General features: G+C 26.8%; 7 protein-coding genes across 7 annotated transcripts; 5 read left to right on the top strand and 2 right to left on the bottom strand.

Annotated features, from left to right (window-relative positions):
• Positions 1 to 5,862: 5,862 nt before the first annotated feature.
• On the top strand, positions 5,863 to 6,517 carry OCT59_005909 (uncharacterized protein; the record flags this gene model as incomplete). The annotated part of the gene is made up of 3 exons (XM_066140927.1): positions 5,863 to 5,953; positions 6,025 to 6,118; positions 6,214 to 6,517. 3 exons carry the CDS (start codon positions 5,863 to 5,865, stop codon positions 6,515 to 6,517), a joined length of 489 nt encoding a protein of 162 aa, XP_065997768.1.
• A 54-nt stretch (positions 6,518 to 6,571) lies between these two features.
• OCT59_005910 (uncharacterized protein) lies at positions 6,572 to 7,108 on the top strand (the record flags this gene model as incomplete). Its single annotated transcript, XM_066140928.1, has 1 exon — positions 6,572 to 7,108. One exon carries the CDS (start codon positions 6,572 to 6,574, stop codon positions 7,106 to 7,108), a length of 537 nt encoding a protein of 178 aa, XP_065997769.1.
• Positions 7,109 to 8,144: 1,036 nt separating this feature from the next.
• Positions 8,145 to 9,284, top strand: OCT59_005911 (uncharacterized protein; the record flags this gene model as incomplete). Its single annotated transcript, XM_066140929.1, has 1 exon — positions 8,145 to 9,284. The coding sequence occupies one exon, from the start codon at positions 8,145 to 8,147 to the stop codon at positions 9,282 to 9,284; it is 1,140 nt and encodes a 379-aa protein (XP_065997770.1).
• A 1,367-nt stretch (positions 9,285 to 10,651) lies between these two features.
• OCT59_005912 (uncharacterized protein) lies at positions 10,652 to 11,868 on the top strand (the record flags this gene model as incomplete). Its single annotated transcript, XM_025331706.2, has 2 exons — positions 10,652 to 10,914; positions 10,980 to 11,868. The coding sequence occupies 2 exons, from the start codon at positions 10,652 to 10,654 to the stop codon at positions 11,866 to 11,868; spliced, it is 1,152 nt and encodes a 383-aa protein (XP_025183902.2).
• Positions 11,869 to 12,649: 781 nt separating this feature from the next.
• On the top strand, positions 12,650 to 13,813 carry OCT59_005913 (uncharacterized protein; the record flags this gene model as incomplete). Its single annotated transcript, XM_025310277.2, has 1 exon — positions 12,650 to 13,813. The coding sequence occupies one exon, from the start codon at positions 12,650 to 12,652 to the stop codon at positions 13,811 to 13,813; it is 1,164 nt and encodes a 387-aa protein (XP_025183901.2).
• An 829-nt stretch (positions 13,814 to 14,642) lies between these two features.
• On the bottom strand, positions 14,643 to 15,817 carry OCT59_005914 (Ubiquitin-conjugating enzyme E2 4; the record flags this gene model as incomplete). The annotated part of the gene is made up of 7 exons (XM_025314983.2): positions 14,643 to 14,647; positions 14,739 to 14,834; positions 14,904 to 14,945; positions 15,010 to 15,115; positions 15,204 to 15,281; positions 15,594 to 15,689; positions 15,794 to 15,817. 7 exons carry the CDS (start codon positions 15,815 to 15,817, stop codon positions 14,643 to 14,645), a joined length of 447 nt encoding a protein of 148 aa, XP_025183899.1.
• A 2,961-nt stretch (positions 15,818 to 18,778) lies between these two features.
• On the bottom strand, positions 18,779 to 19,716 carry OCT59_005915 (Ubiquitin-conjugating enzyme E2 4; the record flags this gene model as incomplete). Its single annotated transcript, XM_025314982.2, has 6 exons — positions 18,779 to 18,882; positions 18,983 to 19,024; positions 19,106 to 19,211; positions 19,292 to 19,369; positions 19,467 to 19,562; positions 19,693 to 19,716. The coding sequence occupies 6 exons, from the start codon at positions 19,714 to 19,716 to the stop codon at positions 18,779 to 18,781; spliced, it is 450 nt and encodes a 149-aa protein (XP_025183898.1).
• Between the last annotated feature and the right edge of the window lie 3,995 nt (positions 19,717 to 23,711).

Below are 23,711 nucleotides of genomic sequence, written 5' to 3' on the forward strand. Positions count from 1 at the left end.
GTTATATGGGTGTGGACAAATTCTGAGCGAACAAGCTCTATGAAAACTTTAGTTTCATTATTATTATTTTTTACGCGAAATCCAAACGAAGGACGGATTGAATCATGAATTCGTTTTATTATAATACAAGATGAAGATCCTAAGTATTACATAACCATGCTGAGGCTAATAGAAATTCGCTCTATATTAGAGAAAAAAGGGAATCAATTCTATATAATTTAATTAATTGACGAACTATAACTATTTTGGATTAAAATTTGAAAAAATAAAAATATATTAATAATTTACATGAAAAAAATGATTATCTGACGTATTCGTGGCGCAGCAATCGTGATGGCTCGGATTTTTTATATCTTTTTGTACAATTATTTACCTTTATATTCATGTTACATATTTTTATATTATAATAATGTAGTGCAAATGCCAAAAATATTTACATTTTTAAGATTTCAATAATTGAAACTTCTAATATAATTCAGATAAAATTCTATGAATTTGATTAAGCTAATGATACCAAGTTTATTTGAAACCGATCTACAAAAAAAGAATTTATATACTGTATATATATATTGTCCAGATTCGGTATCTATCCTCTAAGTCGGATAATCCGGATAAAAACCGTCAAGTTTTTTTTTAGTTTATCCGGATAACGGTTTCTATCCGGATCGAATAAAAAATTCAGAAAAAGTTCTTATTTTTACATTATTAGATAAATTTAAATTCTGTCTGTTACTCTGTTGTGCATTTGTTCTACCTTGCAGAAATATATTTTGTGTTTTCTGTGTAGTAGTCTGTTGCTAAGTTCGTGGTTTGCATGGGAACTTCCTGTTGAGATGGACTCGTAACTTTTATGGTGTTGCGAATGTTCGCCCACAGCGTTCACATGTCCTGTTTCCTTTTGCCATTGTTTTCTGTCTTTAGCACAGTCTCGAGTATAAATTACCTTATATAACTTTTTTCTTTAATTAATTAAATGCTTATTAATATAAGTAAACACCGTTAAAGTTGCTTGGAAGATATTCCTGCCTATATATTTTCATGTATGCGGCAAACCATGTATACGTTTTGAAGGTTTCCACATCCATTTTAATAAGAGGAAACGTTATCCTTGCATTGATTGTGCCAAACTTACTGCATCTGTTTCTGTCCGTTGCCAGGAACATATTAGAGGCTATTATGTCGCTCAATATTATCAGAGGTAACGCAATAAGGCAAGATTATTCGGAACTGAGTGAAGCTCAATAATTGCTGATTAATATATGCATGCCGCTTTTCGAGCAGGGCTCATATTTATTCCATGATAATACAATATATCCCTGAGTATTATCAACAATCTTGTTTTGGTTAGTTTTTCCAGTTAGATTTTTTGGTTAGATTTATATTTAGATTTGGGTTAGCTCGAAAATAACATGTTCTCTGAAGAACAGCATTTCAAATATTTTGATTGGAAATATCGGTTAAATTTTTCCCGGCTAGATTTTTGGTTAGAATTTTCGGTTAGTATTTTAGTTAGAATTTTGGTTAGTCCGAAAATTAACACATCTCCGGAGAGCAGCAAAAGCATTTCCGTAATTATTACACTTTTTCAACTACAAAAAACTAGCACAATAAACTCACATATAACATATTTATTACGGAAAAAACTCACACAATTAGTTAGTCCGGATCGTTTTTCAACTACAAACACATTTGTTACGCTGAAAAAAACTCACTCACAAATTCGCACATACTATGTTCGTGTTACGGATCATTTAGATAGATAGTATCACGTGGATAATATATATGGTGGGCTAATGTTGAAGTTGTGAAGGAAATAAAAAAAATGGGCCAGATACCAGTTCGAGATGTGAATAAAAACCTTATACATAACAGATATTGTAAAATAAGTAGTAGTAATTCGCTACACAAATTAAAGTTGTGAAATAAGCAGTAGTTCGTTTTACAAGTTAAAGCTGTGAAATAGGTAGTAGTTTGCTATACAAGTTAAAGTTGTGAAAAAAATCGGGTCAGAAATCAAGTTCAAGATATGAATAAATAAACCTTATGTACATCACAGTTAAACTTGTGAAATAATTTTTAAGTTCGCTTCAAAGGTTAAAGTTGTGGAATAAGTAGTAGTTTGCTTCACAAGTTAAGGTTGTGAACAGCGCGGAAAATCCATTATAATTTAACCGGTTTTTCCGGTAAATTTCTGATAAAACCGGTAAAATCTTATAATCCCGGAATTATTCCGGTCGTGACGTAGCAGATTTCCGGAATATTTTGTAAATACCGGAAATTTTATTTAATAAATTTATATCGCAAAAAAGTTTTTTATCTTTATTTTATTATTTATTATTTCAGTAGTTTATTACAATATGATTATTTAAAGCCAGTACGTCTTTTCTGGTTACTCCATATTGTATATGCACGATTATAATTAAACTCCTTACTTTCTGGCCCTTCCAAAGAAATGCACATTAACATATCCAACGTATTTGTAGCTAATGAATTCCTGTCTTTTGTTTTAATTTTATTCTGTCTACTAAAACCACGTTCACATTCTACACTTGAAAAGGGAATACAATAAGCTATTTGAATTAACTTGATAATATTCGGAAATACATCAATATAATCTTCTATTAATAGAGGAAGTATTACCTCTATGTCATTAGAAGCAAAATTGTTAGTAATAATCATTTTAAACCTTGCCCATTCTTCTCTGCATTTGTTAATATCAAAAATCGCAGGTAACTGAATATTATTATGAAAATTTGGACATTCATAATATTTTAATATATTTTCTAACTCATTATCTCCAAACCATAATAGTTCCTGAGATTCTTTTGGCCATTCACGCGGATTTAATATTTTCATAGAAGTAAATAATTGCCGAGTAGGAAATCTTTGCTGGAGTTCATTAACAATGCTTGTTGAATATTCAAGTATATCTATTGTAAAATCATCATAATCTTGTTCAATAAATGAAAGATCATTATTCATATATTTTATTGAAGAATTTCCAAATGGGTTAGTTTCATCAATAAACGTTTGAACTTTTTGTCCGAATCTTTGATTTTGATCTAATAGAATATACTCCTTTTGAATAGAGTTGATTGTAACCTGTATCATGGGATCGATATCGGAAAATTTTAAATTTCTTTTTTGTAAAAATTTACTTAATTGCGTTACATGCTCTAAAATATCATAGAAATAATACAAAAATGCAAGAATTCTCCAAGATGTTAGCCGCTCATATAATTCCCTTCCATCCTTATTTTTTGACTCTTTGAAAATCCTAAGTAATGCAGGGATTGAATTACAGATATTTTTAATAGCATCATACCATGCAAGCCATCGTATTTCATACAACTTTTTTATTTTTAAAATTGGATCATCCAAAAGACTTTGAATTTCTTGCAGTTGTTGAATATGTGAGCATGAATTTTTAAAATAATTGTAAATTTTTCTAACCAAGGATTCGATTTCTTCATAAAATCTAAGTTCTTTCTTTGCATCTTTACATGCTAGAGCCAATCTATGAGCCACACAATGATTAACAATTAAAGGATAAGTGCAAATTCTAGAAAACTTTGCAGCCACTCCTTCGTTTTTTCCTAGCATAACTGAAGCACCATCAGAAGCAAATGCCACAAGTTTAGACAAAATTTTTCTTTTTTCAAATATATCAACTAATACCTTTGTAATGCCTTCTGCATTGCAACTGGTTAAAGGTACGATGCATAAAAATCGTGTCTTTAAAATTCCTTTTTTAGTTACATACGAAGCATATATATCTAAATGTTTTGTTGTAGTAATATCCGTACTTTCATCGATCATCACACCAAATGCTGTAACATTAGATAATTCATCCCAGATTTCCTCTTTAATAGTATCAGATATTGCTTCTAAGAATTCATGTCCGGAAATATGATTTGTATAGGTAATAGTACCATTTAAAAGATTTGGTGAATTTGATTCTTTTATTAGTTCAACAATAGAAGGTAAAAGTTTAAGAGGTAAATTTTTTTTTGCTAGGAAATAAACAGCCCGCATTATACCAATAATGTGATTTGTATTTGCATTAGAAGAAAAATGTTCTTTTTGTAATAATTCCATTTGTATTCTGGCTTTTTCTAATTTTTCCGTGTCTTTATGGTCTTCAGTATTTATATGTTCTTTAATTGCTGATTTCCTTGAAATATTCGTTGCTCCTTCTGTAGCAAATTTATTTTTCTTTTTATGACGCATGCATAATGTACAATACATTTTTTTGTTAATTTCATCATAGCGCAACCAAGAAAATTCTGCTAACCATTTGGATTTAAATGTTTTGTCATTGATACGAAGTTTTTTAACATCTTTATTTGAATTATCTTCATCTTCAGATATTTGATCTTCTTGAAATATGTCATTTCTATTAATTTTTTTACGTTTAAAGCCATATTGTAATAGCGACATTGTAAAAAATGTACTAAAAGAAAATAAAAAAAAAAAGATAAAAGATTATCATTTATTTGGTAATACCATCTAAAACCGGATTTTTTTTTTAATTCCGGTTACATGTACCGGTTGAAAAAATAATTTTCCGGAATTTTTATATTTAACCGGAATTTTTCCGAAATTTTTCCAAGATTTTTTTCCGCGCTGGTTGTGAAGGTAACAAGAAAAAATATCTCACAAGATTGTGACAAAAAAAAATTCTACTGTCTTAAAAATATTTTGATCAAGTAAATCATGCTTGAAAACTTAATTACAAAATATTTATTAGAACTTATTTATTATTTAGACAAAAATAGATTATTTATTAAGAAAGTTACATGGTAATTGGTAAACATTTTCGGACGGGCTTGGATTGAACAACTCCGTCATTGATTTTGGGAACTACTAAATGTGATACAAATATTCACGAGGAACTGTGGAATATCATGATTTTCATGGCTACGCCGTGAAAATTATGATATTCGGCATAATAGTGTCACGGGATATTTTTTTTATTTTTATTTTTATTTTTATTTTTTTTTATTTTTATTTTATTCTATTTTTATCTTTTTGTGTTATTTTTAGTTATTTTTAGTTATATTACTTGTAGTCGTTTTTAGTTGTTTATAGATTAGATAAAAAGCGGAAGCTTAGCAATATAAAGTGGCTGAATATAAGTGGCTGTATAGACAAATGTGCCCAGATCGCCACAATTGGCCGGGAGACGATATTGGCCGGGAGACAATTATGTCCGAAGGACAGAATCGTCCTAAAAATTTAATGTTATATAAAGGACCGGTGTTGAAGGATAGAAGTATAGTTCAGTTTAGAATTCGTTTAGTTTTATTGTTATAAGATAGATATCGGGATATTACAGAGCGCCGGTTGAGGCAGTAATATCGTATTCTTTTTATTAACGAATAAACCTGTCGATTTGCTTCCGAATTATTTATACACGTTTTATCACATATTGTTATTGTTTTTATTGTTTATCATCGTTTAATATCGTTCACTATTATTATCATTTATTAATATTTGTTGATTTTTACTATACATCATTGATTTTCATATACATCGCATAATAATTTTTTATATACAGTACACATCACCTGATCTACCTTTAATTTATCCCACCACTTATTATCGCCTATAATCGTTATCGACTATCCATATATATACTTTTACAATATCGATTGTTATATATCGCTATATTACCTTACCACTAATAAACCGATCCTTATTTTTCTTTCTGTTACTACCTACCAAACGTCATAAATCGGTGGTAACAATAGCTTATTTAGGCTGTAACAAAAGCATTTGATCAACGATGGTTGTTTCCCGTTTAATGATCCAAATTTTTTTGTTATAAATAAAAAATTTTCATTGTTTTTTCTTTAAAAAATGGCTTCATTTTTCAATTCAAAATTTTGCGAAAATTTTCCCCTAATCTTAAATAATAATGATAATCATTATGATACTCTTATTCAAGTCGGTGAAAACAAAAATATAAAAGAATTTCGTGCAAATTCAGTAATTTTACGTTCTCGTTCTCCTTATTTGAAGGTGCTCTTTCATCCTCTTGGGCTAAAAAAGAAAATGGTATGATTATTTTTAATAAACCAAATATTACTCCAAATATATTTGACATAATTTTGAGGTAAAAAAAATATTTTTTTTTTACATTTTGTTAGCCTAATTTAAATTATTTATTTATAAAAAGTAATATTTTTAAATTATTATTATATATTTAAGATATATTTACACAGGTAAAATGGATCTGATAGAGCAACTGAGTGATATTCTTAAGCTTTCAATCGCATCTGATGAGCTACTTCTTGAAGAATTATTTGAATATTTACGAGATTACTTAACTGAACAACGACATAATTGGATTCTTAGAGTTCTTATTCTTGTCTTTAATACTGTACATAAGCATGCAAATTGCGAGTTTCTACAAAATTATTGTTTTGAAACTATTTGCTTTATCCACCCAGTGTCATTAATTGCTTCAGATAAATTTCCTTCATTAGACAGATATGCGTTATTATTTTTTTGAAAATGAAGTCTTAACACAAATTAAAGAAATTGTCGTTTGTGATCATTTAATTATATGGGTATAGAACAAACTCCCGGTTTGGGAAGATTGAATTGTGACAGAAACAAATGGAATAATGAGGATTATGAAGCATTAAAGGAAACGTTAGACGAATTTATTCCTCTTATTCGATTTACGAATATTATTACTGATGATTTTAATGATAAAATCGAACCATATAAGGATATAATTCCCAACCAAATTTATAAAGAAATTGAAGAATTTTATAATAAAGGTACTATACCAAAAATAATATTACCACCTAGAATAGAAAAATTCGATTCAAAGATTATCAAACCAAAACTCGCAAAAATAATTCTTAAATGGATAAATAAAGAAGATTTGTGGATTTCACGTTATAAATTTAATACAATTTATCGTGGTAGTATTGATGGCATTAACAACAAATCATTTAAAAATAAATGTAAAGGTCAAGTAGAAAGTTTAGTTTTGATTAAAGTTAATTATTCAAATAAAATATTTGGCGGATATAGATCTATTGGATTTAATTCAATTGAGGATAGTCTTTTACGTATTTATAACGATAATTAGTACCGATTTTATCATTCATCAAATAACTTTATTTTTTCATTTGAAAACGATAAAGATACTCAACATATGAAAATAAGTCGTTGATAAATTATGATAATCAATCTCACAATGGATTTAATTTTGGTTATAATGCATTTTTTATGACAGAAAATCATTGTATAATTAATAATTATAGTTGTAATTATGAAAATAATATAAGAACAGATACAATTTATAAATCGAAACACTTATTATAACTGAAAAATGATCATGTAATTTAAATAATAATTTATAAATAAAATAACAGATAAAAATAAACAAATTCATTATTATATTAAGTGAATCATCTCTATTAACACACAGTTTTATAATAATAATTCTTGATATTCTCACGGATAGTAATGTTTAAAAAAGATGACTCAATATTGGATAATATTTAGAATAATAAGTCTATCATTATCAGGTACAGTTATTAAAAAGTTTTATAGTCGGAACCATTGTGGAATTTCGTGATTTTCACGAGGCAATACATAATAGATATTAGTTATGCAGTAAAACGCTAGGCTGATCTTATCTCAAGCAGATATAAGCTAATACATAATTAAGTGACAAAACCCAGATTTTTTTTTTTAAAAAAAAATAAAAAATCATTGATAAACTTTCACTCGTTTCATTCTTTAGAAAAAAATGACTTCGTTTTTCAATCCAAAATTTTCGAAAGATTTTCCTCTAATCCTAAATAATGATGATAATTATGATACTATTATTCAAGTTGGTGAAAACGAAGATATAAAAGAATTTCGTGCACATTCAGTAATTTTACGTGCTCGTTCTCCTTATTTCGAAGGTGCTCTTTCATCCTCTTGGGCTAAAAAAAAAAATGATATGATCATTTTTAATAAACCAAACATTGCTCCAAATATTTTTGACATAATTTTAAGGTAAAAAAATATTTTATTTTATTATTTGGCCTAATTTGAATTATTTATTTATTGAAAGTAATATTTTAAAATTTATTATTATATTATTATATTTAAGATATATTTATACAGGTAAAATGAATCGGATAGAGAAACTGAGTGATATTCTTAAGCTTTTAATCGCATCTGATGAATTGCTTCTTGAAGAATTATGTGATTATTTACGAGAATACTTAACTAAAGAACGATATAATTGGATTCATAAAGATTTAGTTCTTGTCTTTTATACTGTACGTAAACTTGCAAATTGCGAGTTTCTACAAAATTATTGTTTTGAAACCATTTATTTCGACCCAGAGTTAATAATTACTTCATTTAGCTTTCCCTCATTAGACAAAGATATGTATTATGACCTACTTGAACGAGAAGACTTATTAATTAAAGAAATTGTTGCTTGGGATTACTTAATTATATGGGGTATAGAACAAACTTCTGGTTTGAGAAGTTTGAATTGTGACAGAAACAAATGGAATAATGAGGATTATGAAGCATTAAAGGAAACGTTGAATGAATTTATTCCTCTTATTCGATTTACGAATATTACTTTTGATGACTTTAATGATAAAGTCAGACCATATAAGAATATAATTCCTAATCAAATTTATAAAGAAATTGAAGAATTTTATGATAAAGGTATTATACCAAAAATAATATTACCACCTAGAAAAATAGAAAAATTTGATTCAAAGATTATCAAATCTAGACTTATAAGAAGAATTATTGAATGGATTAATATAGAAGATTTCTGGATTTCAAATTACAATTTAAATCTTATTTATCGTGGTAGTATTGATGGTATTAGTAATAAATCATTTATAAATAAATGCAAAGGTCAAGTAAAAATTTTAGTTTTGATTAAAGTTAATTATTCAAATAAAATATTTGGTGGATATAGTTCTATTGGATTTAATTCAATTGAGGATAGTCTTTTACGTATTTATGAAGATAATCACCGATTTTATCATTCATCAAATAACTTTATTTTTTCATTAGAAAATGATGAAGATACTCAAAATATGAAAATAAGTCGTGTGATAAATTATGATAAAGCTATATACGATCAACCTCACAATGGATTTAATTTTGGTTATAATGCATTTTTTATGACAGAAAATCATTGTATAATTAATAATTATAGTTGTAATTATGAAAATAATATAAGAACAGATACAATTTATAGTATTGAAGAAATCGAAACATTTATTATAGCTGAATAATGATCATGTAATTTAAGTAATAATTTATAAATAAAATAACAGATAAAAATAAACAAATTCATTATATATATTAAGTGAATAATCTCTATTATCACACAGTTTCAGTTATAATAATAATTCCACGAATAACGTTTAAAAAAGATGACTCAATATTGGATAAAAAAATTTATCAATATTGGAATAATAAATCTATCATTATTAGGTACAGTTATTAAAAGTCGGAGCCAATGGTCATCGGTCCTACCGGTCCTACTCGGTCCTGGACCGGTCGGTCCCAGGACTCGTAGGACCGGACCGCGGTCTTACATTCAGTTTTTGTGGCGCAATAGGACCGGTCCCGAGGACTGACCCGGTCTTCATATAATAAATGACTTTTATATTCAGTTAATTTTAAAGCTAAAAAAATTTTTCTTATTTGCAAAAAAAAAGAAAAAAGACCGATCTGTTTTAAAAAGACTGCGGTCCTTACAGTAAATGAACTCGGTAACTGAAAGTTCAAAATAAGATAAAATTATACCACCATTCTCCGGGATAGCACTCCAAAATTAGCGTATAATTTTTATTTTATAACAAGCTTTACAGAATATTTCCGAGTTCTTTAAAATTTGTTAAGTGTCCCGTACATTATGAAATCAGCTGTAAAAATACCGACGGTCTTATTGTATGCGATACATATATAACGGCCTACACCAAGACGGACCGGTCAGTCTTTTTAAGTAAGACCGTAGGATCACGGTCTTTTAGGACCGATGACCATCCTTACAATGGATGACCATCTTATGTAAACCATTGTGGAATTTTGTGATTTTCACGAGGCGATACATAATAGATATTAGTTATGCAGATAATGCGTCGCTTATTTGTAAAACGCTAGGCTGATCTTATCTCAAGCAGGATGTAAGCTAATACATAATCAAGTGACAAAAACAAGCCTGGTTAATGCCACAGATTTTTTTTTTAAAAAATAAAAAATAAAAAATCATTCATCGATAAACTTTCACTTTTTCATTTTCATTCTTTATAAAAAAATGACTTCATTTTTCAATCCAAAATTTTCGAAAGATTTTCCTCTAATCCTAAATAATGATAATTATGATACTATTATTCAAGTTGGTGAAAACGAAGACATAAAAGAATTTCGTGCACATTCAGTAATTTTACGTGCTCGTTCTCCTTATTTCGAAGGTGCTCTTTCATCCTCTTGGGTTAAAAAGGAAAATGATATGATCATTTTTAATAAACCAAATATTACTCCAAATGTTTTTGAAATGATATTAAGGTAAAAATATTTTATTCCTAAATAATCTAATTTAATTTAATTTTAATTTATTAATAAATTATTTATTAAAAAGTAATTCATACTATAAATGTACTTATATAATTATTCTATATTAAGATATATTTATACAGGTGAACTTAATTTGGAAGAACAACTAAGTGAAGATATTTTTCGACTTTTAATCGCATCTGATGAACTGCTTTTTGAAGAATTAATTTCATTTTTACAAGAATACATTCTCGAACAAAGACAAAATTGGGTTGATAAAGAATTCTTTCTTGTCTTTTATACTGTACGTAAACTTGCAAATTGCGAGCTTCTACAAAATTATTGTTTTAAAACCATAAGCAAGTAAGTAAGACGAATACATAAGCCTGAATATGTTTCAATCCAGAGTTAATAATTACTTCATTTAGCTTTGACAGAGATATATATCATGACCTACTTAAACGAGAAGAATTATTGATTAAAGAAATTGTTGCATGGAATTACTTAATTATATGGGGTATAGAACAAACTTCTGGTTTGGGAAGTTTGAATTGTGACAGAAACAAACGGAATAATGAGGATTATGAAGCATTAAAGGAAACGTTGCATGAATTTATTCCTCTTATTCGATTTACGAATATTACTTTTGATGATTTTAATAATAAAGTCAGACCATATAAGAATATAATTCCTAATCAAATTTATGAAGAAATTGAAGAATTTTATAATAAAGGTACTACGCCAAAAATAATATTACCACCTAGAATGGGAAAATTCGATTCAAAGATTATCAAACCAAAACTCGCAAAAATAATTATTGAATGGATTAATATAGAAGATTTCTGGATTTCACGTTATAATTTTATTCCTATTTATCGTGGTAGTATTGATGGTATTAGTAACAAATCATTTATAAATAAATGTAAAGGTCAAGTAGGAAGTTTAGTTTTAATTAAAGTTAATTATTCAAATAAAATATTTGGCGGATATAGTTCTATTGGATTTAATTCAATTGAGAATAGTCTTTTACGTATTTATGAAGATAATCACCGATTTTACCATTCATCAAATAACTTTATTTTTTCATTAGAAAATGATGAAGATACTCAAAATATGAAAATAAGTCGTGTGATAAATTATGATAAAGCTATATACGATCATCCTCACAATGGATTTAATTTTGGTTATAATGCATTTTTTATGACAGAAAATCATTGTATAATTAATAATTATAGTTGTAATTATGAAAATAATATAAGAACAGATACAATTTATAGTATTGAAGAAATCGAAACATTTATTATAACTGAATTATGATCATGTAATTTAAGTAATAATTTATAAATAAAATAACAGATAAAAATAAACAAATTCATTATATATATTAAGTGAATAATCTCTATTATCACACAGTTTATAATAATAATTCCACGAATAATGTTTAAAAAAGATGACTCAATATTGGATAAAAATATCTATCAATATTGGAATAATAAGTCTATCATTATTAGGTATAGTTATTTAAAAAGTTTTATAGTCGGAACCGTTGTGGAACTTCGTGATTTTCATTTTCACGAGGCGATACTTAATAAATATTAGTTGTTATGCAGATAATGCGTCATATAATTAAAACGCTGGGCCGATCTTATCTCAAGCAGGATATAAGTTAACACAAAAACAACAAAAGCAACAATTGTTTATTTCCTGCCCGGTTAATGTCCCAGATTTTTTTTTTAAAAAAAATATTCACTTTTTCATTTTCATTCTTTAAAAAAATGACTTCATTTTTCAATCCAAAATTTTCGAAAGATTTCTCCCTAATCCTAAATAGCAATGACGATAATTATGATACTATTATTCAAGTCGGCGAAAACGAAAATATAAAAGAATTTTGTGTACATTCAGTAATTTTACGTTCTCGTTCTCCTTATTTTGAAGGTGCTTTTTCATCCTCCTGGGTTAAAAAGGAAAATGATATAATCATTTTTAATAAGCCAAATGTTACACCAAATATTTTTGACATGATTTTAAGGTAAAAATATTTAATTTAATCATAAATTATATTCGTATATATATATATATATATATATTCATTTCTATGTATATTTTTAGATATATTTATTCAGGTAAGCTAGACTTGACAGAAAAACTGAGTGATATTCTTAAGCTTTTAGTCGCATCTGATGAATTGCTACTTGAAGAATTATGTGATTATTTACGAGAATACTTAACAAAAGAACGATATAATTGGATTCATAAAGATTTCGTTCTTGTCTTTTATACTGTACGTAAACTTGCAAATTGCGAGTTTCTACAAAATTATTGTTTTGAAACCATTTGTTTCGACCCAGAGTTTATAATTACTTCATTTAGCTTTCCCTCATTAGAAAGAGATATGTATTATGACCTACTTGAACGAGAAGACTTATTAATTAAAGAAATTGTTGCTTGGGATTACTTAATTATATGGGGTATAAAACAAACTTCAAGTTTGAATTGTGATATAAACAAATGGAATAATAAGGATTATGAAGCATTAAAGGAAACGTTGAATGAATTTATTCCTCTTATTCGATTTACGAATATTACTTTTGATGATTTTAATAATAAAGTCAGACCATATAAGAATATAATTCCTAGTCAAATTTATAAAGAAATTGAAGAATTTTATAATAAAGGTACTATACCAAAAATAATATTACCACCTAGAAAAATAGAAAATTTTAATTCAAAAATTATCAAATCTAGACTTATAAGAAGAATTATTGAATGGATTAATATAGAAGATTTCTGGATTTCAAATTACAATTTAAATCTTATTTATCGTGGTAGCATTGATGGTATTAGTAACAAATCATTTAAAAATAAATGTAAAGGTCAAGTAAAAAGTTTAGTTTTAATTAAAGTTAATTATTCAAAAAAAATAATTGGCGGATATAGTTCTATTGGATTTAATTCAATTGAAGATAATCTTTTACGTATTTATGAAGATAATCGCCGATTTTATCATTCATCAAATAACTTTGTTTTTTCATTTGAAAATAATGAAGATATTCAAAATATGAAAATAAGTCGTGTGATAAATTATGATAAAGCTATATACGATCAACCTCACAATGGATTTAATTTTGGTTATAATGCATTTTTTATGTCAGATAATTATTGTATAGCTAATAATTATAGTTATAATTATGAAGATAATTTAAAAACAGTTACAATTAATAGTATTGAAGAAATCGAAACATTTATTATAACTAAATAATGATCATAATATTTAATAATTTATAAATAGTAAATAAAGATAAATTCATTATTGTATATTCAATGAATAATCTACGGTACAGCAACGAATAATTATTCACTTTTACGTTCAAATATACAAGCTTTTAAAAACTTATTCCCGCTCATTACGTTAAAATGCCTAAAAGATGAACGTCCAAAAACGGTCAGCATCTTAAAAAAAAATATAGAAAAGACGTATAAACATAATCCATTCAAATTTTTGACAAAATATTCTGTATTGACTTATACAGGGCTCCGAAAAATATATACAGAGGTAAGGTGACGCCTAGTGATGGGGAAATTAACGGTTTGTAACATTTATCTGTTATAGCATGGTATATATCATAAAAAATATATATAACATATAAATACATGATATATATTCGGTATATACCAGGTATATACCCTAAAATATATAACACGTTATTTACCATCCCTAGACTGACGCCGTGACGGTCAAAAAAAAAATTTATTAATTTACTATCGGCTTTACGCGTTTTTTTCAAGGCAGTAATTATGATAATTTCGGCCAGTTATTAAAAATGGTATGATTCGTTGTACGTAATTCGCTTGCTTATACGGAAACAATTTAATCAATTTAAATTTAGCAGAGTTTAAATAATATATATATGTATATATATATATATATAAGCGAACGAAATTATCAAATAATTTTACGACAATAATTTGGACTAACATGGAACATAATATCTCTTACTTTATTTTTCATTTTATAAATTGAGTTTTTCATGCTTTAACAAATTTTTATCGTAAAAATATATAGAATTTAGACGGGAAAGATCTGATAGTTACACTAATAGTGGGAACAAGGAATTCCATATTATTGTATAATCAACAATAAAATTATAACAAAGTAAAAAGATCATATAATTAGTTATACTTACTACTAGCATATTTGCGAGTCCATTCTCTAACAGTAGTCTCATAACGAGTACGATCATTCTTATACACTTGAGCAATTTCATGTACAAGTGGATCATCTAATATTTTAAAAAATATATTATAAATAGTTGAAATCTGAAAGATAGATTTAGATATTGACAATATACCTGGATTTGGATCTGTGAAAATTGATAAAATTGACAAGAGAACTTGAAAAAAAAAAGAAAAAAAAATCAGTATTATAACAATATTTTTAGAGAGATATATACTTACCTTTTGAAATAGTTAATGCTGGCGACCAGTTTTCTTTTAGAATATCCAAACATATACTTCCATTTTTATCAATATTCGGATGATAGATTTTTGTTGTAAAGGTCACCTATATTTCAATAAATATATCAAATAAATAAATAACCACGTAATTAAAAATATACACTCGTTTCACACGTTGTATAAATAAATTTTACCTTTGGTGGATAAAATGGATAATTCGTAGGAAAGTGAATTAAAAGGAAAAATACACCACCTGAGTATGGGGAATCTGTCTAATTAAAATTTTAGTATCATGAAAAGAAGTTGAATTGAATTAGTTGATTTTCGTCTATTTGTATAATATTTAGAGATGGCAACGGTTATGATCATAACCATTTAACCGACCGTTTGACCAACCATTTAACCATTTTTAACCATCTGACCGACCATTTAACCAATTATTTAAGTAAAATGGTATAACCGACCATAACTGACCGTTTAAATTGCTATAACCGATTATAACCGATTATAACCGACCATAACCGACCGTTGCCATCCCTAATAATATTACATGAACTGGGTTTGATTCAACCAATAATACTTACGGGACCCATAATTGACGCTTGCCAATGATAAAGGTCATCCTCAACAGGTCCAGCACTACAATATGGTAGTGGGTTCTTACTTAATTCGTCCAATTCCTAATAGGAGATAATAATGTAAGGCGAATAGATTATAAGTAATTTGTTCAAAAAAAGCTGTAGTTGAAAAATGTAAAAATACAGAAAATAAACCCTCTTATAACCTTCTTAATTCTACTAGTAGTCATCTTGTTTGATAAAAAAAAAAATGAAAAATAATTTTGGAAAGTAATAAAATGTAAGAAAGTAGGATATCCTATTTATTGATATGTAAGTGATTTAAATATACGCCCAATCCTAAAAGGAAAGAGATTTTTTAAAATATGGAAATAATGAATTTTTTGTGAATTTATTTTTAAATGGCTTGTGAAAAGGCCTAAACCGCCAATTTACCCCTGATTATTGCTATAATTAGATATAAAAAAATGTAGAAAAAATGAATTAATAATAACGAGGGACGAAAATATTTATTTATTTTCAAATCAAAGAATCGGAACGGATATTTTATGTCATTTCACCGAGATCAACTTTGCTATGCCCTACAATACAATAAATGATGCTTTAACGTCTATATTCCATTTTTATAATGTTCATAGTCCTTCAGATGTAACAACATATATATATATAGGGTCAGAAACCCAACATATAGTATTAATTCTACGTATTACCTTTGAACATTCACAAATCTATACAATTAAAAAAAGGAAGAAAGGAAAAAATCTTGAAAGTATAAAATTTAATCAAAATTAACGCCAATAGTAATTGAAAAAACCATATAAAATTACGAGACTAATATTCTGAGTATTTATTATCTACGGTTAATGAATATTAGATTTGATTTCACCGTTTAAAAAAACCATTAGATGAAGGTAAGATATTTAATTCTATTTTTATTCTTTAATTTGAGTATTCAAAATCGAAAGGTTTTTTTTTTTTTAACTTATAAATAAAGCGAATAATAAGAATAATCGATAATAACTATAGCATAGGGCTTCATTTTAATATATTTAAAAACATTGTTTTCGTAATGTTTTGTATTTTTAGCATTTACAGTATCATTATTATTAATAAAAAATTATTTATATATTCATAAAATTGTTTATCCAATAACAATTGTTATAACAAGAATAAAATGAAATTAGGCTGTCACCACTGACCACGCTAACATTACGAGGTCGCGTCGACAATAATCAAAAAAAAAATAAAATAAATAAATGACGCAATAATGAACGACGAACCCATTCATCCAAGTCCTGTATGTTTGAACGTTTAATTATTAATTATGATAAAAATTAAATCAAATGATCTCAAAAGAAAAAGTTTTTACTCACATTATCTCCGACGTTTTTTCATTTATGTATTGTATGCGTTAACAATAGATTCTTTTCAATATACGAGATACATAAACTCATGATAAGTCAGAAGTATTTTGAAAATTTTGAGTTTGCGAACTTTTTAAAGAATAAATTAGTATACACTATAAATTGTATCTGTACTTCTTTTATTGTAAAAAAGGATAAAAATATTTATTATTTATTGTAAGATTCTTTACAGAAAAATTTAATTTGTTGACATGAAAGATTCCTCACCACAAAATAATGCTCTAGTGACCAGAAACATTTATATGATGTATAGATAATAAAAAAAATACATGAACTAAATTATAAATTACATGACTACCCAATTTTTTCTGTAAAGATTTTTCTTGCAAAGATTATAAAAAATCCAAATAAAAAATCCCAAAATTTTTCTGTAAAGATAATAAAAAATCCAAATAAAAAATAAAAAATGACATTAGGAGCGATTATTTTATTCTAAAAAACTTCAAAATAAACGGTTAAAAAAATGGTATAAATGGGACATGAAAGGGTAATGAAGCATCATGATAGCTAATTACTAAACCCTATTCTAACCTAAACTCCATTGTCCAAATATAGAGACGTAAAAATATTTTTAGTAGAATAGAAAACATAAGTGTGTAACAATAGATGTTCATGAAAATATAATTTGTGTTCATGTTATTAGTATGGCCTTGCAAACATATATATATATATATATAATATATAGACGATAAATTTGGAAAAAAAGGATTATTTTCGATTATTAATGTTCGAGAAAAAGTATTATATGAAATTCAATGAATGAAAATAAAGAATGGAGCTTTCGCTCAAAAGGAAAAGTGTCATAATTTTAATTTTTTTTTATAAAAAAAAATTTATATAAAAAAAAAAAAATTTATGCATTTTAAGGTATATATATATATCTACAATTTTCAAAAGGCTGAAAGAATAAACAAATTTAGAGTTATTACGCCAATCGTGAAACATCATAATCGTAAATCATAAATAAAATATTCGATCATTATTATTTTAATTTAACTAATTACAGATAATGATACAAGGGGAGACTATTTTATTGTTATAACTGTTTGTGCGCAGTATAACGATGTACGGTCTTTAGTAAAAATTGATATATATTATATAAGTACGTTAAAAAATTGATAAATATATATTTGGAAGCGGGTGGTCGTTCAGTTTTGCCCATCAAAGATGACGATCACCAAAGCATGTTGCTGTTTTGTATCGTATATATCGTAAAACGAGATTTCTATGTCGGATGACGACATTCTAAACCATTGGCCATTGACCAATTATTATAATCCCTTAAGAGGTTAGTGAAATCATCTGACGCGCGTCAGGTGATTGAGGTAACCAAAGAATTTTTTCAAAATTTTATCCCTAAAAAAAAAAGGAACGTCCATAGAAAAGCTAACAGCGTACCTTCTTGGATCATAAAATCGTTTCAATTTTGGCACCACTTTTCTCACAACACTCTAGATGGAATGAGGAAACAGTATTAATTTCAAAATTCATCCTAATTTTAGCGCAAAGTTGTAAATGAAATTATTAAAAAAAAAGGAAAAATGAAATTCATAGATTGGACAAATTTGAAGATTTTTAAAAAAAAGGGTTGACTTTATTATCTTTTTAATTACAAAATTTCTATTGTTCGAATTAATTTATTTGAGAATTACAAAACAAATGAAAAGAAAAAAAATATAGATAAATCTATTTATATATATATATATATTAAAAAACAAAGAATTTCCTTCCTGATGTAAAAAAAATCAAAAAAGGTTATATAACCAGTTAATTTCCAGTAGCATATTTACTAGTCCATTCCCGAGCCGTTTTGTCATAACTTTTACGATCATTTTTGTATAAATGAGCAATTTCTGGTACAAGTGGATCATCTAATATTAAAATATATATATATAATAATTAGAATCAGGATAAAATAACTAACGAGAAATAAAGAAATAATTGTAATTAATGAAATATTTATATATTTACCTGGATTTGGATCCGTGAAGAGTGATGAAATTGACAAGAGAACTTGAAAAAAAAAATTAAAGAATTTGATTAAATTTTTCTTTCATAAAAGTATTATAACGACATATGTAAAGATTTATTTACCTTTTGAAATAGTAAACGCCGGCGTCCATTGTTCTTTTAGAATATCTAGACATATATTTCCATCTTTATTAATATTTGGATGATAGATTCTTGTTGTAAAGGTTACCTATATATAAAATATCAAACAAATGAGTACGTATGTACGTAATTAAGAATATACAAAAACTGTAAATAAATAAATCATACCTTCGGTGGTTTGAACGGATAATCCGTGGGAAAATGAATATCAAGAGAGAATAAACCACCAGAGTATGGGGATTCAGACTAATTAAAAATTATGATATCAAGTAAAGTAATTTTAGTCACTTCCTTCTATGCATATAAAATCACATGAATTTGATATTAACCAAAAAGTACTTACTGGTCCTGGAATTGTCGCTTGCCAATGAAAAAGGTCATCTCTAACGGGGCCAGCACTACAAGATGACGGTGGGTCATGTTGTAATTCGTATAATTCCTAATAGTATACATGTAAGAATAAAAAAGGAAAATAAAATTAATAATATATTCAAAAGTCATAAAAATAAAAAATAATAATAATAATAAAAAAAAAAAAAAAAAAAAAAAAAATTTTAAATAATACTAACTTTGGTAATTCTTTTAAGAGCCATGTCGTTTATTAAAAAAAAAAATGTATATATTTTATGTATATATGAGTGTATATAAAAAAAAAAATGAAAATAACGAAAAAAAAAATTGTAGTAAAAAATGCGAGAAAGATGGGTTAAGTCATTTATTAACGTTTCAAGCGGCTTAAATATTCTTTTTTCTCAATGAACCCAAGGTCGTTTTGTTGTATCCAATTATGTCAATGATCGGAGTTAAATGGAATTCGCCGAAAGGCTCATTATTTCCTTATTTTGTATTGAAATAAAGAATTTATTATTGTTGATCTTTCAACAAAAGCAAGGAAATCAAAGGGAATTTTCTATGAATGGATTTACAAAATATTTTTCCTTATTATTTTTTTCATATATACAACAAAAGGATTTTATATAATTAGATTATGACGTCAAATTTTGCTGCGCTTTATATATGACCTCACATATTCGAAATCGACATTTATATAAAATACCATTTTAAGTAAATCAAAAGATATATATTTAGTACATCTTTTCACATGTATTAGATCTACATTATTTTTCATTTCTATAAAAGATAAAAAATGAATATTATAAAATTTCTTTATGCCATAACAGTCATTAATTCTGCGTATTTGTCAATTTGTCATTCAGACTCGTAAATACGCTAAACATGTCCCAGCGGATTTCGTCTCCGCTTTCCAAATACGGTATATATAGAATATCTATTTACTAATTAAAGTATTTATATTTAACGTACTAAATTAAAAATAGATTTTTAAAGAAAAAGATTTAATTTTTATAATACGCAACATGATTAATTCAAATGTAAAGAGAAGATACTTTAGATAATCACGGTGATGATATTTTAGTGATACATTGCGATATATTAGTACGATATATTTAGTAACGTTAAAAACTCCATAGACTCGATTATGTTATTGGTTTTCCGCAAGAATTTGCCGCAGGCGCAGTAGACAAAAGCAAAAGATCTACTAATTGTTATTCGATTACTTGACAACTCAAACGACTGCGCCCATATTTTCGGCTTATATATCCGAGCCGCAAGCACTTTTTTATTCTTTGATAGGAAAGTGATACGTTAAGTATCAACAAAACAACAGCTGATAATATTTTTGGTTTTAGCTAAATGTGAAAAATACTTTATCCAACTACCTTAACTATCTGCAAGTAATGCATAATTTTTTATGGTTTCACATGATCGATAAATAAAAACGTTAATGTATGACTAAATTCTACAGAAACAAATTTTTTTTTTTTAAAAAAAAAATTCCTCTATTTTTAAAGAAAGTTTTGAATGTTTCTACTTGGCGTGGTAATGTCACATATTATAGTGATATATAATAATATATGCTGATGAGAATACCAAAATTAGGAAAAACAAAATCAAGATGAAAAATAGTTAGTGTACATTCAAACATGATGATTAACATTCTAGAAAGCTTAGGAAGCATTCTTTCAGAGAAATTTAATTTTGTTACAATGTGTTACGATCTTTATGTTTCAACCTTACTGCTCATTTATTGATGCAAGTAGTCAACCACAAATAACTGTCAAGATGACACGCAAAAAAAAATACAAATGAAGCAAGATGAGGCACCTAAAGACGAGAGAAAGCTAAAGCCTACAGTAAGATGAGAGACGTAAATGGCCCAAATAAAACACGCAAAATGACGACGCTCACGCAAAAAATGACGCCCAAGACAAATGGGGTCCAAGATTAAAAACATAAAAGTGAGCAAAAGATGATACACGCAAAATGATGCTCAATCAAAAAGACGCAAAATTAACTCAAGATGGAGACTTAAAAGGCGCAAGCGAGATATACAAATTATATCCAATATCATATATATGGAATATTTTGGCGTATTAAAATAAAATGGCATATTTTTACTTTTATGTACAGTATACATGAGTATACATGGGAATTATTAATGTTTAAAGATCGAATATATTGATATAGTAAAAAAAAATTAACATAATAAAATAATCATTTATTAATTCATTTATTGATAATAGCAAAATGATGATATTATAATGTTTTAATTAATGTTTTTATTACGTAAGTAATTATTTCATTTTAGTCAATTTTGTTTATTGTCTAAAAAACAAATATTAAGTAAACATTTCGTCAGAATCATTTTTTTATTGCCGGACAATAAGGGACCCTGTATCACAAATATTTCCTTATAAAAAAATTATCTTCGATAAGGCGACTCAAATTGATTATCCATAAGCGATGTAACAAGGAAGAATTGAATAGGGGGGCAGTTACAGTAGTAGTGATGGTACTGATGAGGAGAGCGGATCAGAAAAAACGTCTACAATAGTTGCGAAAAAAGAAAAATCTGCTCAAGGGGGGAAAGGTAAAAAAAGTGGAAAATTGAAGAAAAAGAATAAGAAAGGGTTAAGGGTGGTCTACTAATAATAATGAGGAGTGTTAGCGTAAATTTTTAATTAAAAATAGGTTAAATTAAATTTAAAAATAGCTAATGCTAGGTTTATTAGATATTGAGTTTAGTTTTCTTTTTATATTTGTAATTGTTTTTGTTTTTTTTTAGAGTAGATACTTTATTAGCAGATGCATGTCGTCTAGTTTGTAATAGGTTGTTTTAAACAATTATTACAATATTAATAAAGTTTTTTTTTTAAAAAAAAAACAAATTGATTATCAATTCTTGAAAAAATTTTCACTATACCGAGGTGAGAATTTTTTTAAAATTTTCATTAATTTTTACATATTAATCTTTTTTTAAAAAAAAAAATTTAAGAGTCGGTCGCCGGGTTATTTTACAAATATGAAAATCAAAAAATTAAAGTTTGTATGGTTTAATTCGATAATCTTTGTAAATTCGACTCGAGCAAACGAACGAATTTAATGATAATGGTTATACGAAATAAACTCGAGTCTACGCAGATTTTCTGACTGGAGTCAAATCGGTCATGCGACTAGTATCAATTTTAGCCTATTTATCTTCCAGTATCAGGTAAAATTACGATCGGTTTTTTTGCTCACACTCTAACTCGAGTTGAATCGACTTATTCTACTCAGGTTGACTTGTCCTGACTCGAGTTCAAGATTTAAGAAAAGATTGATCATGATCTAAAGCATCGACACCGAAATTAATGTAAAGATTCCTGCTTTATTAATTGATCAAAGTATTAATTACTATGTATATTATTTTTATTATTTTGCAAATTTGGATTAAAAAAAACAAATAATAAATAAATAGGATCTATTTTCACCGAAAATATTTAGTAAAAAGTAAACATACCTTAAATTCAGAGTACATGATAATTATCGAATCTGAATTAATAAGATGAGTTTGGTATTCCATACTAATTTAAAGGTCGGTTAATTTATATTTTATAATGATTTGAAAATAATTGTCCAATCCTATTCCACGAACAAATAATCCATTTATAAAAATTTCACCGATTCACGATTTCAAAAGAAATTTATAGAGTCACTTACGAATGGAAATCAAAAAAGAAAGAAATCAAAACAAATCCTTCTATTGAAGCGACAACAAAAGTAGAATCAATACATAGACATAAATATGTAAATAACCATTGTCGTTGTTTAAACATTATACAATAATATTTAAACCTTACGCTAACCAATTAATGGATGGAAAAATATGGATCAGCAGCTAATATTGAGAGTGTTTTAATGTTTTAAAGGAGTGATGATCATGATCTGTGATTTCTTATTAAATATCGAAATTCGAACTTGCGTAATTTTACTTAATATTTTATCCATATTACCTTATCCTTAGGAGCGTCAAATTTTGAGTACCATAATCACATACGGAAGATAATTTAATATCGTCAAAAAATCTCAAACAATCGTGGCAGTGATTTTCATTATATGAAATTTTTTTTTATACTTGAAGAATCAAATATATCATATTTGTTTGTCCAGTAGGCTGGTTGAAATGATTGTCAATGTCAATCTGCCCATACTACCATTTCACCGACAATCAATTATTAACAAATATTTT

Source organism: Rhizophagus irregularis, chromosome 14, assembly GCF_026210795.1.
Source record: "Rhizophagus irregularis chromosome 14, complete sequence".
Lineage (NCBI taxonomy): Eukaryota > Fungi > Glomeromycota > Glomeromycetes > Glomerales > Glomeraceae > Rhizophagus > Rhizophagus irregularis.